This window comes from Xenopus laevis, chromosome 1L (genome assembly GCF_017654675.1).
Source record: "Xenopus laevis strain J_2021 chromosome 1L, Xenopus_laevis_v10.1, whole genome shotgun sequence".
Taxonomy (NCBI): Eukaryota; Metazoa; Chordata; class Amphibia; order Anura; family Pipidae; genus Xenopus; species Xenopus laevis.
The window spans coordinates 30,687,956-30,707,827 of record NC_054371.1 but is presented as its reverse complement, the minus strand read 5'-3'; the positions used below and the strand labels follow the sequence as shown (position 1 = coordinate 30,707,827).

Here is a 19,872-nt window from a genome sequence, read left to right as displayed (position 1 = left end):
ACCTTATTTCTAATCAGGTTTATTAGATGTGTGTCACTTTCTAAGCTTTTTTTTTTATATATGTATCAATTTAGTAAAATCTTTTCTATACAGTGGACCAAATCAGGCAAATTAAAATGTATCATGCATTGGACCCATGTAGTGCAGTAGGCATAATGCCACGCTTGCTCACCAGATTTTCCACCTGGAACAGGAATTTACTTTGGCTGTTGGCTCATGAGCATGCTCAGTTCTTCTCAGCTCAGGTTACTAAACACACCCTCCAGTCTAACAGCCTATGAAGGGATAGCATTGCTGGTTCACATAGAAACTCTAGCTGTCTGATCCTATTTTTTTTTCTCCTCACCACCTCTCCTGAGCTCAGCTTAACCATTACAGTGCTCAACCCCAGCAGAACCTTTTATCAAAGTATGTTGTGCCTGTGTACCCTGCATTCTGCATTGCATGAACTTTACAGCATTCATGTCCTGTTTGCACATGTCAATGTTACCGATTATGTGTCAGAGGGAAAATGGCCACCAAGCTGCTATTTGTTTTAGGAAAATGGGATGGTGCTGGCAAATGGAGGGGGTATATGCAGTACAAATTATGTGGCTTGGGTGGGTAAGATATGCCCAACTTATATACATGGTAGGAAAATGAAGGCTTTACACAAGCTTTAATCTTTTATATGGCATAATAGGGTATACAAGATTTTTGACGTTTGTAACAAGCCTATTCCTGTAAAAACCCAGTTCTGTGTTAATATTCAGCATTAATAGTTTGATTATTTTGATCTTTGTTTTGCTAGAATACTTTGCCCCCAAATATGGAAAGAAATGTAGTTACTTCATCAATATTACCGGTGTTATACACATCAATTCATGCACAAGAGGTAAGTAACAATTATATAATTCTTAGATAATGATTTTCAATGTCCAGTTCCAGCATTAATTGCGCTGAAGACCTGTGCACCTTACGATACCCCCAGTAGTTCCCTGTCTTCTTCTATGCTGATTCCATAGCATGCTCTCTGCTGCTGTCGTAGGATTGACTGTCAATATACTATATATTTACAGTATAAATTTCACCAGAAAAGGTTAACATCCGTTTTTTTGGACGCCGGTGCATTTTCACCAGGGAATTTGCACCGGCATAAAAAAAATGGACGCTGGTGTTAAAAACAAGACGCCATCGCCGTTTCGTGAATTTTTTGCCGTTTCGTGAATTTTTCTCCATTTCGCGAATTTCACGGGAAATTCACAAATTTTTCGGTAAAGCAAAATGCCCCAAATTCGCCCATCACTAGTTGTGATGCTTGTAACAAAAGAACTTGGAGTCTCCTATACATAGGACTTACATGTATAAATGCCTAGAGCTGACAGTACACAAAATGACACAGTATTTTTTACTACAGTTGACTTCATCTTTCACATTAGTTGTATTGAATTCCAGCGCGATTATTTTTTAATTAATGTAATTTGTTGTAAAGCAGTAATCTATCTCTTACTTCCCTTCAATACAGGGAATGCCACATAAACTGGTAGAGGAATATGCAACATTTTTACAATATACTGGAGTTAAAAGCTTATTCGTCCAGCTTGATAACTTTGTGCTAGAAAAAAAGAAATTTCTTTTAGAAGAGGTAATTTGTATTTTTTATTCAATATTAAATATTTTTCAGGTCAGATGTTTGACATTTTTTTGTTGTTATTGTAGCTTGAAAATAAACTGACTGATTTTGAAAAAAAGAAATGGAATGAATTAAATGAGGGACCCCAAAGCAGCGCTGGATGTAGCCCACAAAAGCCAGAGTAGGTATTTAGTCTCTAACAGTAATTTCTAATACAGGTATGGGACCTATTATCCAGAATGCTCGGGACCTGGGGCTTTCCGGAAAAATGGGTAATTCCGTAATTTGGATCTTCCCACCTTAAGTCTACTAGAAAATTATGTAAACATTAAATAAACCCAATAGGCTGTTTTTTCTTCCAATAAGGATTAATTATATCTTAGTTGGGATCAAGTACAAGCTACTGTTTTATTATTACAGAGAAAAAGGAAATCATTTTTTAAAATTTGGATCATTTGATTATAATGGAGTCTATGGGAGAAGGCCTTTCCGTAATTCGGAACTATCTGGATAACGGGTTTCCGGATAACGGATCCCTAACCTGTATATATATTGCTCCCAATTGCTAATGCAGCAAGAAGCCACATTTTTCACTTAAACACATATGCAATAGGAAAGTGGGCAAGGCTTTAATAAATAAGACATTTTTATATATCTATATGTGGACATTACCTCGGAAAACTTACATAGTATTACATTTTTCATACTGAAAACTTTTTCATAATGAAGTCTGGAAGGAACAAAACTACAGACATTCGTTTTGCATATAAAAGCTTCAATTGTCACTCAAATGTTCTTAACAAATGCCTTAAATGTAACCCTCTTCTCCCAATTTCATTTAATTTATTATGAGACTGTCTTTACATTACAAAATTTTGGAAAGATGTTGAGAACCATTTGAACTTTACTGACACCAAATATGGCTCTACTAAATATCTCAGACAACTTAATGCAATTGACAACTCTAATACAAAACATTGCCAGGTAAAGGTTATTGAGGTGCTATAAAAGTCATAAGGAGTTGCACTGATCTTATTGGACCAATTAATTAGAACTTTTAGGGTTTTTGTATTTGTTTTTACTAGGAACTGTCTGAAAAACACACATTTGTATAGGGTTTCAAGGTATTCATATTTTTAGAGCATATTCAGTATAATTTTCCATTTGTACTTTTTTTTATTCTGATTTTTTAATAAATGTCATGTCAGTTTTAAAGTTTGAGTGCTCAGTTGTGGTTTCAAAACCTCTAAAATCACTAAAATCCAAGCTTTGATAAATAGGCCCCCGGCTGTTGAAATGTAGATAAAGACCCTTTCTGAACTTTCCATGTAAAATGTAATGATACTGAAAAGGGAATTTACAAATGCAACACAAATCATGCCAATGGCATGAAGCACAGTGGGTGAAGGTCTTCTGCTCTTGCTGCATTAAGTGCCATACACCTTCATTCCCACATGTATAAAATGCTTTTTCTTTGATTAATTATAGTATTAAACAAGAATCATTTTTGAAGAAAAATGAAGACCTTTTTGATGACCTGAAAAAAACACAAGAAAAAATAATTAATGACACAATCAACTCTAAAGTAAGTAACCTATTATTTATTACTCTTACTTTTAGAGGTATCAAGACAGCAGATAATATGCAATTTTCCTTTATTTTCTACTTTTTTGGGAATTTTTTAATAATTTAATATTTTGTTCAGCAATGACTGAACAATGCAATGACTTTATGGCTGCCAGTGACCAGAATTTGAAAGCCGAAAAGAGGCAACAGTCAGTGTTAGATGAATATAAAAAATTAATAAAAAAATCTATGGACTTGTCCAAAGATCAGTATATTTTGGAAGGAAGTTACCAGTTTCCTAAACATTAATCTGAAAATAAAAATTAAATTATCTCCAGGTTTTGCTTTGTGGCTTCTAGATGATAGAAGGCTCTCTTCAAATTTTAATATAGAATTTAAGTCCCAAGAAAAGAAAATATTGACAATTTTATTTTTGGCTGCCTCCAGAAAGGCTTTATTTAAAGGGATACTGTCATGGGGAAAAATTTTTTTTTCAAAAACGAACCATATAATCGTGCTGCTCCAGCAGAATTCTGCACTGAAATCCATTTCTCAAAAGAGCAAACAGATTTTTTTATATTCAATTTTGAAATCTGACATGGGGCTAGACATTTTGTCAATTTCCCAGCTGCCCCATGTCATGTGACTTGTGCCTGCACTTTAGGAGAGAAATGCTTTCTGGCAGGCTGCTGTTTTTCCTTCTCAATGTAACTGAATGTGTCTCAGTGGGACATGGGTTTTTACTATTGAGTGCTGTTCTTAGATCTACCAGGCAGCTGTTATCTTGTATTAGGGAGCTGTTATCTGGTTACCTTCCCATTGTTCTGTTGTTAGGCTGCTGGGGTGGGTGATATCACTCCAACTTTCAGTACAGCAGTAAAGAGTGACTAAAGTTTATCAGAGCACAAGTCACATGACTTGGGGCAGCTGGGAAATTGACAATATGTCTAGCCCCATGTCAGATTTCAAAAATGAATATAAAAAAATCAGTTTGCTCTTTTGAGAAATGGATTTCAGTGCAGAATTCTGCTGGAGCAGCACTATTAACTGATTCATTTTGAAAAAATTTTTTTTTCCCATGACAGTATCCCTTTAACTGTTGGCAAAAAAATGAGTCTCCCTCATTGACAGACACAATGGCTTATATGAACCAGCTAGGTTGGCAGGAAGCTTTATTAGTAAAAACTAAAGGAAATAATTCCAAAGAATCATTCTATGGTCTCCTTACTTTGAGTTCTGTGACTCCAATACCAGAAGTCAAATATCTCAGTTTCTTCAATTGTAAAATGTTCATGGGGGGGTTATCTGACATTTCCAAGACAATGGGCTTTTTCTTTCTTCTTTTTCTTTTAGGGATGGCTATGCGTCCACTGGCTTAGTTAGTGATAGTTAGTTCTTGTTAGTTTCTATTTTATTTTACATATTACTTCATTGTAAATTATACATTCTGTATAATATGTCATTGTATTAATTGTCTTATTCTGCGTACTATTTGTTATCATATTGATTTTTATGGTTTATTGTGAAAACCAAATAAAATATTTCAAACCAGAATAAATAAATAAAACTCACCCACGTTCTATCCATTCTTATGGGATTTTTAGAATTGTGAAAGCTAGTTATTTGATATACAGTTCTAAAAATGATGCCCACATGTTACTAAGAATAGGACATACTATAACATGCTAAAAGTTAACTTAGGAACTTTGAGTGCATGATGGGGATGGGGGAAGTTGAGAACAAAAGGAGTGCAAGGAAACTGTCCTGAGGAGGATCATGTGGAATGGAATGGAAAAGAAAGTGAAGTTCAAAAAAAAGATTCTATAGAATGCTCAGCAGATGTTAGAAAACAAGATATGCATGAAGTAAAGACAGTAGGGATTCAGGGATAATAAAATGTAGCAGCAGCTGAATTAATTCAAAACAGGATTAATGTAAAGTGAGTAATATAAAGTTATGGGGCACATTTATCAACATTCTCATTTTAGTGGTTTTAGAGGTTTTTGAAACTATGAATAAACTCTATGGTGGTCATTTACTAACAATAGATTTTGGATCTCTAAAAATTCATGTTTTTTCTCATTGTTTTAAAAAACTCTAAAAATTCGAGATTTATGAAATCTGAAAACCACTAATACGAAACTTCAACAGGTAAAAGTTCTGGAGGTCCAATAGAAGTCAATGGGAGCTGCACTGATCCTTTTGGGGCATTCTAAATCAATTTTGACTTTTAGAGGTTTTCATATTTTTCTTTCGCTAAGAATTGTCCAAAAAACTAGAATTTATAGAGGTTTTCAAAGTATTCAGATTTTTTAGCACAGAGCTCAGTGTAATTTTTTCATTCATACTTTTTTAATTCAGTTTTTATAATAAATCTCACTACATTCAAAGTTTTAGAGTCAGTGAGTTTTGCCATGGTTTCAAAAACCAAAAAAATTAGATATGAACGGGAAAAAATACTAAACAATCCAGAAAAAAATGTGCATATCTAAAAATGTGGGGTTTTCAGACGATTCACTATCGAAAAAAACCAAAAATCTTAAATTATTAAAAATGGTCCAATAGAATCAGTGCAGTTCCCACTGACTTCTATAGTACCTTGTCAGCGTTTACTCTGAGCAGTTTTGTATCAGAGGTTTTACACTTAATTAATCTGAAATTATTGGAGTTTTATAGAGTTCGTGAAAAAATAGAAATTCAAATTTTATTAAATAGGTCCCTATTTGTGTGAGTTTACTGTGTTTGTCATGCTTGTATGGGGCACCTGAGTAGATATCTATGGCACATGCCTGTGTGTTGTGGAAAAGGAGGTTGGTCTGATTAAGGGGCAGATTTACTAAGGTTCGAGTGAATTTTCGAAGTACAAAAAGTTCGAAATTCAAAGTAATTTTTTGGATACTTTGACCATCGATTAGGATACTACGACTTCGAATTTACTTAGACTTCGATTTGAAGTAAAAATCGCTAGAATTTTCGATCAAATTGCTATGTTAGCCTATGGGGACCTTCTACAAACTTTTTTCTAAGTCTTTACACATCGAATAAAAATCCTTCGATCGTACACTAAAATCGTTCGAATCGTTCGAATCGTTCGATTTGAACAATTTAATAGTTCAATTGAACAATTTTTATTCGATTGTAGGATTGCCAAATTTGGTGAAAAAACTTCAAATTCAATATTCGAATTTCCAAGTTTTTCAATTCGATGGTTGAATTTCAAAGTTTTTTGTACTTTGAAAATTGACCCTTGGTAAATCTGCCCCTAAATGTTGAATATTGCATGGGAACCTGACCAAAATAAGATTGAAAATCTCTGCCTTCAAAGGTGTTGAAACTCCAAGTATTTCTAAAAACTAGACTAACATCATTCCATCTATAATTTTTTAGCTAAAAGATTTAATGCTACAGTTCACTGGAAATGCCATAAGGATGTGGGCTGAAAATGAGAGCAAAATTACAGATTCAGCAATCTTCAATCCAGAATATAAAGGCAAACATACAGCTTTTAAGGTAAGGGTTATTTTCTTGACATGGACAGTACATATTCTTACTTGGGGGAGATGAATTCATCTACTGTATAATGCAGTTTTATACAATCTATTCTTATTACATTCATACTATAAAATAATTGCAGTCTGATTAGGGAGGTGAGGGTCATTTTAACTCTCAGTTACCTTGGTTGGTCCCAGGGGCGATCCTGGCCCCTCCGCTGCCTGAGGCAGTAGCAGTTGCTGCTGCCCCCCTCCCCCAGAAATTCGCTCTTAAAGTACCAGGCGCAGCATTTTTGCTGCCCCTGGTACCTAGTGGGGCACTGCCGCCTGAACGACAGCCTCAACTCGCCTCATTGGCGAAGCACCCCTGTTTGGTCCATCACTTGGTTATCTATAGGTACTGTAACTGTATATGAGTGACTTTAGACATCATCCAGTAGTCTTCATTAGCAATTGTAAACTGGTGAGACATTGTTTGACACCATCTTAACTGTTGACAAACGAGCGTACATTTTACAGTGAATCAAAGGTTTCACTCTATTGCAGCAGTTGTTCACATTCTCAATATTACCTCTAATTTCTTCTTGGTTGTGTATAAAATATCTTTGGTGTGCAGGTTAAACCAAAAGAAAGTACAGACTTCATTGTGGTCAAGCCTGACATGGACATGAATAATTGTATATGCATCCCTAGTAATCAGAGCCCACCGTTGTGTTTTGGCATTACATGTTTTTGCACAGAATGCGGTTTCACTGAAGTCTATGGAGCTCACTATAACCAAGGCTATAGCTATAGCAGCGACCTCTCATAATGTTAGTAATATCTACTGATTAAACTGACAGGGGCTGATGTGCTGAGTAACTTCAGTTTTAATGACAAAAACTTATACAGACTTCTGCAGACAATTGAACTTGGGGGCAGACAGAAAAAACTAGACCTTACAACAGGCCGAGGGTCAGGGCTGGCAGCAACAATCAAGTCTGTGTTACAGGCTGAAGGTGTAGGTAGGGAGGGCAGTAAACATACAGAGTCCAAAAACAGGCCATGGTCAACACTAGTGATGGGCCAATTTATTCGCCAGGCGCGAATTCGCGGCGAATTTGCGCGATTCGCGCCCAGCGAATAAATTCGCGAAACACCCGCGAAAATTCGGCGAAAAAATGTTTTTTTCGCCGAATTTTTGCGGGCGTTTTGCGAATTTATTCGCGGCAAAAACGGGCGCCAGCGTCGAAAAACGGGCGCCGGCGTCGAAAAACGGGCGCCGGCGTCAAAAACGAGACGCCAGCGCCGTTTTGCGAATTTTTCGCCGTTTCGCGAATTTCGCGCGAAATTCACGAATTTTTCGGCGAAGCGAAACGGCGCAAATTCGCCCATCACTAGTCAACACCAGGAAATCAGATTAGTGGAAACAAGGGCAGGAGCAGGACTTACTGAGCAAGGTTACAATAACAAGATCAGGAACAAGTTTTCAGAATCATGCAGCTTGGAGTAGGCAGATTGACCAATGATCCTGCATCAGGGGATCAGAGAAGAGAGCTTAAATAACCCTTTAGCAAGCTATTGCCCACAGCTGGACAGGGGACATGGATCAGTGAAGAATGGCATAGAGGCAGCATCACAGAAGATATTCTGTCAGTGTCAGGCTGATGCCACACTTCCCCCTGTGGTTTAAGCAGGAGGAGCAGCAGCCAATATAGAACTGGTCCCTGGTTCGAACCCAGGGAGTTTCTGACACATGAGCATTATTGAAGATTGGAAATTCAACCTTAGATTGAAATAAACAACAATAGCTGCTTAATTAAAATGTTAGCATAATCACTTCCTAACATTTTTTCTTTCTTTTAGGTAAAAATTCACGATGTGCTGTTTGGTGATCTCGCTGAAAAGTTATCACCAGTTTTTCAGCAACTTATTGAGGAACTAAAGAATGTATTTGAACAATACAAGGTACATAATATATTTGCATTCACTCTATTGTATGTAACGTTATTAATAGTATCAAGTCAAGGCATTCTCCTGTTTATCAACCATTTATGCTTCTGCCAAGTCATTGACAGGTTTAGGAGCTGTGGAGTAAGGAGGAAATTGGCTCTATATCTAAAGCTCTTTAAACACAACAGTGAGAATCAAAATTTAAACAGGATAAAATAAGACGGAGTTGATAGCAAAGCGGTGGAATTAAAATATTGTTCAAAGCAAAAATTCGTATATGCATATACATCTGGTTTTGGAAGTACTTGTCTTTTTAAAAATTTATCATGAAGAAAAACAGCGACTGAAACTTGGAAAACAATGATTCAGTAATTTAAAGTTCTGGAGGATTTCTTTCTTTGCAGGAGAAGACAATAGCATTGTTTAGAAAGGAGCTAAATGTCAACGGGAGGCCAAGTGCAGAGAAAATTGGAGGTTCCTTGGAATTTGCTTTGAATTGGTAAGTTCCATAGACACTTTGGCCAGATTCTAGTCAGTGAGAAAAGGTTTATCACATGAAAAGTCATGGACGAGATTCAGTTTGAGATGCAATATTATTCATAAAAAGTTATCTCATGGTTTAGAACGTGAAATCTCTAATGAAGTTAATGGGAAAAAACTGTAACCCAATTCGGAGAAAAGCGAACTGAATCTCATCCATGACTTTTCACGTGATAAACTGTGAGATCACTTATTCTCACTGAATATAATATAATGGCATAGCAATTCTAGCAAATATTGGTCCCCTCATATAAAACAAAGCATCAAGTTTATAATAGCTTAACATATCAGGGCAGTGAAATCCTGTGCATATAATAGAGAGGTGTGCTAGAATAACACAGTTCAAGTTCCCTGGCACACTGACCTCCAGTATATTAAAGAGACTATAATGGCAGAATGACCCCAGAAATAAATAATACAGAATAACACAGTGGGGATCATTTATAAACAGTGGGCAAATTTTCACCTGGGCAGTAACCATGGTTGATTACATTGATGGTATATATGGTTTTTCACTAGTAATGAGCGAAATTTTTCACCAGGTTTCGCTGTGAAAAAAATGCCAATAGACTCCAATGAGTAAAAAATTTTCAAAAACATTTGAGCGATGGTCAAAAAAATATGTCGCCCATTGACTTCGATGTATTTGACAAATTTTTTGTTCATTTTCGTGAAACGGGTCAGATTCACCCATCATTAGTTGTCACTGCTCCAATGCCTTCACGAGCTACCCACAACCACATGACCCACATTGTCACATACTCACATAGTGTGGTTGGAAAATAGGATGGCAGAGGCTGCCTGCATTGGAGTGACAAGTTATAGATATTTCCTGTGCTTTCACTGATCCCCCATCCATCTACCTTGGGTTCATAGCAGTTATAGGATCTTCCCATATTGTTATACTACTAGAAAAATCTAGTGTCAGAGTAGAGCTTACTCCCCACAACAACTCAACAGGGCAATTAAAAATTGCACTGTTTGACTTACCAAACATATTTGCATATAACGTTTATATGATTCTTGACCCAAGATATTACTACAACATGTTGTACCCTGATTTTTTGGAGGATTATGGGATTTTAGTACAACAATACACGCCAGGTTAAGAACTGACGTAGATAGACGTAATGTGGTTGGTGCGTAGACTTATAGGCCTTAATCTAAAGAGCAACCGACATCCCATCACTACTTTACTATATATTTTTTAAACAAGGTTTCTATTATTAAAAAAAAAAATAGACTCTGTCATGGTAAAACAAGATCCAAAATTCACATTTACAGGAGACTTTTGATAAAAATGCACGTTACTTTATAATTATTTTCTTCTGTGTCAAAGGTTTTTAGGGGTAAGAAGATCATCTCTAAATGAACAGACCTTACGGAGATCTTTTGAGGACAAGTTTAAGGAGTGCTTAATAAAGCACATATTGGAGCCTGCTTACACAGACAGCATTGAGAACACAAAAAAAAGAGTATGTTTTGAATTGCATGGTGAACCGGTACTAGGAAGGTGGTATTTGTAGGTTTTCTGGGGAAATTAGCAATGGTAGGCCGGTAAGTGTAGGATCCAGAGCAAAAAGACATGAACATCAAGCAAACAGGTTTATTTTCACAAGGCTTTTCCCAACATAAACTCACCATTTTCACCATCACACATTCAAAACTTTTCCCCACTCTGGGGTTCTCACCATACAGGGTGGCTTCCACACTCTGGAATATTCTGGCCTTCTCACTAAGCCCTGTTGACTCTCCCCTTCTGGTATACATGCTCATCACCCTGTAGACATAGACAATAAAAAAGTATACATTTCTCTATATTCAGTCATCACCCCACAATGCTGTACAACTACACCTATGACTCACCTGGTGGGGAATTTGTCTACACAGTGGCTCTATAAGAGCAGATACCTCTAGTAACTGACCTTGTTTCTGGCACTGCATCCAAACTTTTGCAATTGGGCAACACTGATATCATAAAATCCAGCCTCTTAAAATGATTCCTTTGGCGCCTGGTATAACAAGGGGAATGAACCCCCCTCACCTTTAAACAGGGGTCACCCAACAGTTTTGCCTATGAGCAACACACACATGTAAAAACTGTTGGGAAGCCACACAAGCATGAAATTAGTTCCATGGTGATGCCAAAAATTGGCTGTGATGGTCTAACTAGTACCGTAGCTCCATGTGAAATGCCAGCCTGGAGGAAGCTCTGTTGGAGTAAGCCCATGTCTTTATACCTCTTAAACTTGCCTCCAAGACAGGAAATGAAAAATAGGCACTTACTTTGAGGACACTGTGAGCAACATGGAGATCGTTGCCTTAAAGTAATTACAGATCATTTTCAGCAATAACAAGACTTTTGCAAATATAAAAACACACATTTTTAATATATTTCTCCTTGTTTTTGTAGATGGAGAGTCAAATTACAATTGTATCACAGAAAGTGAAAGAATTATTCTTAAAAAACATACTTTCCCTTTACAATGAGAGGTAAGGTGAAACACAGATGATAACAAAGCTAATTGAGGGTATGGCAATAGGGTTGTACGTGGAACTCAACATGGGTGGGGATATTCCTTAGATTTGCTCATTCCTGTACAGAGACACCAAACCTTTAAACACTCACTGGTACTGGAATGCAAATGATTTCTGATCTGCACCATTAAACCAGATCCATATCTTAGGTACAGTAGATGTAGGTCTTCCTCATTGTTCATATGGTGTGATGCCACTCTCTCATCCACCAAGCCTCCAACTGTAGAACATGTGTGGTTCAAATTACCCTAGGATGGAATATAGGGAAATTACTCCTAGCAATTAGATGATATACTGATCATCTGGGGTCATAGGATGAAGCTGCACATATAATCCTTGATTTTCAAAAATAAAATGGCAACTATATCTCCTGGCTGTAAGTCAAATGTAGGTTCCAGTCAAGTGAAACTTGTCTTGAAATTGGTGCCTCATATTAACTGTAGGCAGAGAGTGGGGGGTCTTTATCTCTCCTTTAGAGTATAGTGGCACACAGCAACATAGCAAATACTTTCTTAAATTCTTGAACAACCACATTTCTGTAAATCTCCAGATAGCATGGCCACCACAATCTTGCCCTAAAGTATGTTGGTCTAGACTGGCTATAATATAGGTTGAATTAAATCTGGAGTCCATGGCAGTAAAATTTAGATAGATAGATAGATAGATAGATAGATGATAGATAGATAGATAGATAGATAGATAGATAGATAGATAGATAGATAGATATAGATATGGATATATGATAGATAGATAGATAGATAGATAGATGATAGATAGATAGATAGATAGATAGATAGATAGATAGATTGATGATAGATAGATGATAGATAGATAGATAGATAGATAGATAGATAGATAGATAGATAGATTGATGATAGATAGATAGATAGATAGATAGATAGATAGATAGATAGATGATAGAAGATAGATGATAGATAGATAGATAATAGATAGATAGATGATAGATAGATATATATAGATATGTGGAATGGAGTCTAAAACTTACAGCAAATGAGTTAAGTGATAATGCCTATATTTGGGTCCATCTAGTAAATATGTGTCTTTGTAGAAAAATACATGATCACTAGTGATGGGCGAATTTATTCGCCAGGCACGAATTTGTGGCGAATTTGCGTGATTCACCGCCAGCGAATAAATTCGCAAAACGCCCGCGAATATTCACCCGAAAAAATTCACCGGCGTCAAAAAAATGCGAATTCCCGAATTTTTCGGTGAAGCGAAATTGCGTATATTCGCCCATCACTAATGATCACATTCTTACAATTGCATTTCGATTTACAGGTGGCCTAAAAATCTTGCCAGATACATGGTCCGTGCCTGCGTCCCTATTAGCCGTCCGGAATGCACATTCTGCGGAAAAATAAGTTGTTCTATTTGCATGTACATGGAAACCACTTCCACATTTATAAGCAGTAGAACTGGTAACGTCTATAACATAACAGAAAGACTAAGCTGTGTCACAAGCCATGTGATATACCTGATCACCTGCAAGAAGTGTAAGATGCAGTATGTGGGGAAAACATCAAACTCCATACGCCGCAGGTTTGTTGACCATTTATCTACAATAAATTGCAAGAAGGCCCTGTCTCTTCCTCAGCATTTCCATCTGCCTGGTCATTCAACACAGGACATAGCACTTACAGTCATCGAAAGGGTCAGAAGCGACCAAAATCTGCAGAAAAGGGAAATGTTCTGGATTCAAGAGCTGGACACACTGAGACCTAATGGGCTGAATGTGAAAAGTAAATAGCTTAATGTATCAAACATGTAACCTGCCATTTGTATTAGTATATTAGACTAAACTAGACTAAACTATGAGGAAATGGGGGGGGGGGATATCAGTAAAGGTTAAAGGGTAAACATATCACATGCAATTATTACATACTTTTGTTAATGTTCAAAGTGCAAATATCAGGCATTACATTGTGAATGTAGCATCATTTAAGACATGGTAGCACACCTGTTAGAAAAACATGTATATTTGAATAATGTTAAGAATTGTATTAAGTTATGGAGAGACAGTACAGGGTTGCCAGTAAGGCCACATTGCATTAATGTATCTCCACCTAAATAGCCAGCCTTATGGTACATACCACAAAGTTTTGCACAATGCATTGGCCACTTGTCAGTTTGAAAGCTATGGACAAAATGCAGGGATCCCTTTATCCACTTGCTTGAATTCTGGAGACAATAGTGGAATTTTCAGTGCATACTGAGGTACATATTCAAATAACATTGCCACTTTTGATTTTTTTTTTGTTTTAAACTGGATGGTGATGTAGTGGCAGGGGCAGTATGGGAATGTCCAGGTGCTGGAAAATGTCATCGGGTGGCAGAACTCCAAAACCTTAACAGGAATGGGGAAAAAAACCCATGCCCATCCTTACTTCACAAATTAAACTAATACTGGACGGAAGTAAGACAATGAAGTCCTGTATGATAGTGTAACACTATTTTGGGCTATACAGGCCAACGGGGTTAATCACCAGCTAGTGCACTAGAGCATGGGTTACACGTGACTCTAACACTTCAGGCTAGGGCCTTCGCTACATGGAAGATTAAATGTGTGGTTTAGTGTAACTACAACTCCCACAGGCTACTGTGCAATAAAACAGGAAAAGAATGGGTGCCAGGAGGTTCTTGCTGTCAAACAGAATAAAACTTTTATTTGTCAGAGACAAATGATCCACAGGGTTGTACTTACAAAGCCACAGAGGCCCCAGCAGAAAAACATGACATGATTAGAACATGTCCCTCAGAGACAACACAGTGGAACTCACTGATAGTGTCACACCAGGATAGATACACCCTCAGGATCTCAGCATTGTGACCTGGATCCCACACGTTGGATTAGGGAACTCACCAGCCCTAATTCCTATTAGGTTGTGTCCCTATACTACAGGCCGGTCTTGCCTGAGGGGAGAGCTACCTCCCTGTTATCCCTCCTAGTTGGAGCCAAACTGCTCTTGCTACTTAACCTGCCTGTCTTACTCTCCTAGAGAGTCCTATTACAGGTAGTATCCTGTCACATTCATGGGGTTCTTGCTCCCCATCTTATCTCTCTAGAGGTACTTGTCCCTCTAGGGCACATGGCTTTACTGGGCCTTGTTGTACCCAGGCTCCCTGGAACATCCAGCTGGGTCAGCAACCAGAAGCCAAAGAGGAAGATCCACCCCTTCTCTCTCACTATACCAAAGTGTGACAGGGTGTGGTCACTATGCAAATTACATCTAGCTACATGGGCATCTGCCCAGCAACTAGGGAGATCAGGAAGTGTAGGGAATTAAAGCCATAGGGTACATTAACTCTATGGGTCCCTACCATAGTTAATCCAGGTACGACATAATTGAATAATCATATTAATATACACAGACCTAATGTAAGTGCTTCTTCCTATCTTCTGTCCAGTGCACATCTTTTTAATACCCTGCAATACAAAATAAATTAGAGCCAGCATGTAAAACCCACCAGCTAGAGCCCAATGGAGAAAAACTCTGGTATCCCCATGTTTGAGAGTTTCACTGTTAAAAATGTAACTGATACATCTAGCCTAGAAGGCATTACTTTTACCCACTAGATGCGAGTTCACTGAAGTCTATGGGTAACATTTTATACACATCATACACACAGTGGCTGACTAATTCAAGACTAATTCAATGTGGGCAGCTGTGCTCTCCTTGTGTTTTGTTTGTTGCTTTATTGTTAGTGCAATATGTATAAGAGCTTAGAGCAATAGATTAGATACGCACAGACTACAGAGAATAGCACAGACAAACAGACAGTGTGCACGTGGAGCATATCTTTCCTGTCTTTCTCACTGCTGAGAATACATGAAACATAAGAAGGACCTGGAAAATGCAGAAAGGAATGCTCTGTGATCTGTGATGTAGATGGTGATATTCTAAGACAATTTGCAATTGATTTTCATTTTTTATTTCTTGTGGTTTTTGAGTTATTTGGCCTTTCTTTCACAGCTCCACAATCTGCAATTTCAGCATTCTGGTTGCTAGGATCCAAATTAACCTAGCAAACATGCATTATTTAAATAAAAGACAGGAATATGAATAGGAGAGACATAAATAGAAAGGTGAGTAATAAAAAGTAGCAAAAACAATACATATGTAGCTTTACAGAGCATTTATTTTTTAGAAGGGGTCAGTAACCTCCATTTGAAAGCTGGTAAGACTCAAAAGAAGAAGACAATTCAAAAACTAAAAAAATAAATAATAAAGACCAGATGAAAAGGTGCTTAGAATTGGGAATTTTATAACATAGTTGACTAAGAAAGAAAGAAAGAAAAGCCCTTGTATCCCGACAGGCCAGTCCAACACTGAAGAGGAAAACCTGTGGTTTGTTGTGTCAAACAGAATAGACACACACAAAGAATAATAGTATATCTAAACAATAGTAGTATATCTAAACAAAATGCAATGCATAGTAAGAGCATTTTTAGGATTTAGATCTGTTGCATACAATCTTGCAGTTAATGTTGTTAATATAGCAAATGTTGTGACTCAATATAAACTCCAATACAAATGATTGAAAAAGAAAGTAATCTGTATTCTCTCCTAGACCTGCAGGTGCAGCATACCCATTGTATAAAAGGCAAAACAACAAGCTAGGTTCAAGGTTGGTGGCACCAAGAGCCATGTGGTGATAGGGTTGCCACCTGTCTGGTTTTGACCCAGACAGCCTGTTAATTTGAAGGGCTGCCCAGGTCAAAACTGCCTGGCCGGTTTTCCAAATTCGGAAAACCGGGCAGGCCAATCAACAATCACAGTGCCCTGCCCCCGATGTCCTGATCCACCCCCTCCATGTCTGGGCCCCACCCCTTGTGCATCACAGCCCCCCCTCCACATCACAGCCCTGTCCCCTGCCCAGTCTCCCCAGGCTAAAAGGCGGCTAACCCTATGTGGTGAGGGTGTGACTAAACTGTTATCACATGTAATACTATTAATGTAGTAAATATCCCTTGTAAATATGTCCCAGCTACTAAAATCATGGATTTTATAGGACATTGTAAAGAAAGATTGTGTCATACTTACTGTGATTTTCCTTTCCACAACAAACTCCATGTCAGAACTCACTGGAATAGCCCCTCCCCCTGCTCCCATTGGAAGGACCCTCCCTCTTTAAAAGGTCAACTGCAACCCCCTCCCCATTAAAAGACACATATCTCCTGCTTTTGGAACATAGAAAGTGTTCGATCTCTCATAATGAGATAGACTAGCATAAATACCAGACCACAGTCCTCAGTGTCCTTACCTTCTCTCTCATGTGGTGTCCCAGGCCTAGAAAAATCAACAGATAGTACTCTTCGGCAGGCCTGGATTTGTGGAGAGGTCATCAAGGCCCGGGCCTAGGGCAGCAAGATTTTAGGGGGCAGCATGTTGCCCAACCACACCCACATTGGTTCAGAAACACTAGGCGATACGATCGTTTTTTTAGATTTCCCGTGCACCAATCCTCATTGCTCCAGTCTTGATGATGAAAATTTGAGTGAATAAAATGGAGGGGATGGGGACGACGAACGTCAGCGGGCCTAGGGGCACCCGCAATGTAAATCCGTCCTTTGGGACAACTACACCTCTATATTATTTTTCATTCCTGATCTTTTGTTCATGAATTGCTGGTGCTTTTCCTAATTTATATATTAATGAACTCACTTTTTATCAATAAATTTCAAGCAGAAGCACTTAATTCAATTAATTTATTATACACTTAATATAGATTTTTTGAATTTATTATCAATAAATGTGTGTGCTGACACAGAATTGATTGGGATTTATGCATATGATTGCATTGACACTAAGCAATTTATAAAACATGGTAGCACTTCAAATTTATTTTGGCAACTTTGGAAAGTGTGGGGTTTTACTGCTACTCTTTTTAAGAACACAGAAGACTCCAAGTTATGAGGCAATGTGCTGAGGACCAAAAAGCTTGTCCTTAGGTTACCTTATGGCAGGCCTAACAAGTTTAACAAGAAACTTTGCTTCCAATAGGAACAATACCAGACCTGTAAATACCAAAAAAGTAATGAGTTAAGGTTATGCAGTGATGTGCTCAGGATCAAAAAGGTCCCACAGACCAAAACCCCCCATCACTAGGATGTCTTAGGGACCGGTCTAATGCTTTTCCAAGGTTAAAAAGAAAAAACTTTGCTGCCAATAGGAGCAAAAACAGAAGCAGAAGGACCAAAAACTCATTGGTGGAGGGGGTGAGGTTGGGGAGGGTCCTTCTAATGGGGAAGGGCTATCCCAGTGGGTACAAACATTGAGTTTTTCAAGGGAAAGATACAAAAAAACTTGATTTGTTTACAACACTATTTGTGCAATTTGCCATTCAATAAAACAACATACTGATAGTACTTTTGTTTTTATTTCTGTAGCTTTTTTTTTTTTGTGGGTGGGGGTTTGGTGTGGGACAGTGCCGTAATTAGAGGGGGGCGGGCCCTGGTGCGTGAAGTGCAGCCGGGCCCCGCCCCCCTCCGTACACGCCGGATTTCAGTGGCGAGCAGGCTGCCGGGGGGCCCTGAAGGGGTGCGGGCCCTGGTCCGCTCGCACCCCCTGCTCCCCCGGTAGTTCCGCCACTGGTGTGGGAATGGCTTTGAGATATTGAATTATCAGGTTTTAATTCCACTTAGCGAAGCAAAATAGGTACAAGATAAATCAAATAGGTAATCAAATGGTAAAAACATAATGATCATGTCCATTCCACATTGCTGCTGTATCATTTTATTTATTGTTGTTTGTGTTCATTGATTACATAGTTTAGGTGGCCTTTATATCCATAAAGCCAGTCACCTGTTATGAATAACCCAAATATTATATCATAATAGTGTTTCAGCTGCTATTAGTCTTTATCCCATGGCCTTTTGATCTTGAGTTCCCTGACATATACTAGGTGCTACTGAAACAGATACATGCACTCTGCTTTGGGGTATGAATAAATCATAACACATATAGTTGCGATGAACCAAACAAGTTTACAGGGGCAGACTTGACTTACTCGTAAGTTAACAAATGATTTACATATACTCCTCTCGAGATCCTCTCTTGATTCCTCTGTCACACACTCACACAGCATGTTGCCCTGAAGTGTCATACAGAAATGCACAAGCAGAGTCCTCTCCCAATGACTCTCCCCTTTTATCTCTGCAGTGCCCAAGCTTCCACAGGACTGCAGGTCACAACTGTCCCACTAGGCTGCCACTAACTTAGTCCCTACACACTCTCTTCCCTGGCATACAATCTTTGTGAGTACCCCAAATCTTAACTCACTGCCTATTAGCAAGGGTCTGGTACCCACCTGGTCTGACTCAGTATTGTCTGTCTTTCCTGTCGATGGTGTTAGGCCAAAGAGAAAGGGCCTCCACAAGGCTCCACCTTATATTGGCTCCTGCAGGGGAATTCCCCTATTAGGCCAACTTCATAGGTTTGTACTCTCTGCTGTCTCTTTGTAAGGGATTCTGTCATGGGAAGAGGTTGCCGCATCCTCCAAACACTGGGCACCGGGGGTAACTATCTGAACTAAAGGGTGTGCGAGGGCTTACCTTGTTTATATTTAATTTTGAAGTTTTAGGTGGGGCTAGACATGTCAGTTTCCCAAGTGCCATTAGCCATGTGCTGCATACCTCCCAACTGTCCCGTTTTTCACGGGACAGTCTCGATTTGACAGCTCAACCCGCAATCCCAGATTGTTACTGAAATGTCCCGTCTCTTTGTTCTCCTGTACTGAACAGCCAGAAAAAGATACAATGTCTAACCTAATTGGCTTTTGGCAGAGAGCCCAGAATAGATACTTTTGTAAGATAAGGAAAGAGGCAATTGTAATAATTTAAGATAAGCAGGTCTCTTGGGGAAACTGTGACTTGCAACTTAAAGGAACAGTAACACCAAAAAATGAAAGTGTTTTAAAGTAATAAAAATATCATGTAGTGTTGCCCTGCACTGGTAAAACTGATCTGTTTGCTTCAGAAACACTACTATAGTTCATATAAACAAGCTGCTGAGGAGCAATGGTGGAAATTGAAAAATGGCTATATGGCACAGGTTAACTAATGGATAACAGATAACACCATTAGACAGACAGAGCGTATTTGCTATCTGCTGTGTAACCTGGGCCTTTTCTCCTTTGAATGGCTGCCCCCATTGCTAAACAGCAGCTTAT

The 19,872-nt window shown here is 38.4% G+C and overlaps 1 protein-coding gene across 1 annotated transcript in view; it reads left to right on the top strand.

Annotated features, from left to right (window-relative positions):
- The window catches only part of LOC108698046, a 30,554-nt gene extending 15,729 nt beyond the window's left edge, over positions 1 to 14,825 (top strand). The window contains exons 13-22 of the mRNA XM_018228859.2: positions 791 to 874; positions 1,505 to 1,624; positions 1,699 to 1,793; positions 3,101 to 3,197; positions 6,566 to 6,688; positions 8,515 to 8,616; positions 9,006 to 9,100; positions 10,481 to 10,616; positions 11,555 to 11,634; positions 12,982 to 14,825. Of these exons, the coding sequence (XP_018084348.2) occupies positions 791 to 874; positions 1,505 to 1,624; positions 1,699 to 1,793; positions 3,101 to 3,197; positions 6,566 to 6,688; positions 8,515 to 8,616; positions 9,006 to 9,100; positions 10,481 to 10,616; positions 11,555 to 11,634; positions 12,982 to 13,450 (1,401 nt within the window). The 3' untranslated portion in view covers positions 13,451 to 14,825. The remainder of the gene's footprint in view (positions 1 to 790; positions 875 to 1,504; positions 1,625 to 1,698; positions 1,794 to 3,100; positions 3,198 to 6,565; positions 6,689 to 8,514; positions 8,617 to 9,005; positions 9,101 to 10,480; positions 10,617 to 11,554; positions 11,635 to 12,981) is intronic.
- Positions 14,826 to 19,872: the final 5,047 nt, after the last annotated feature.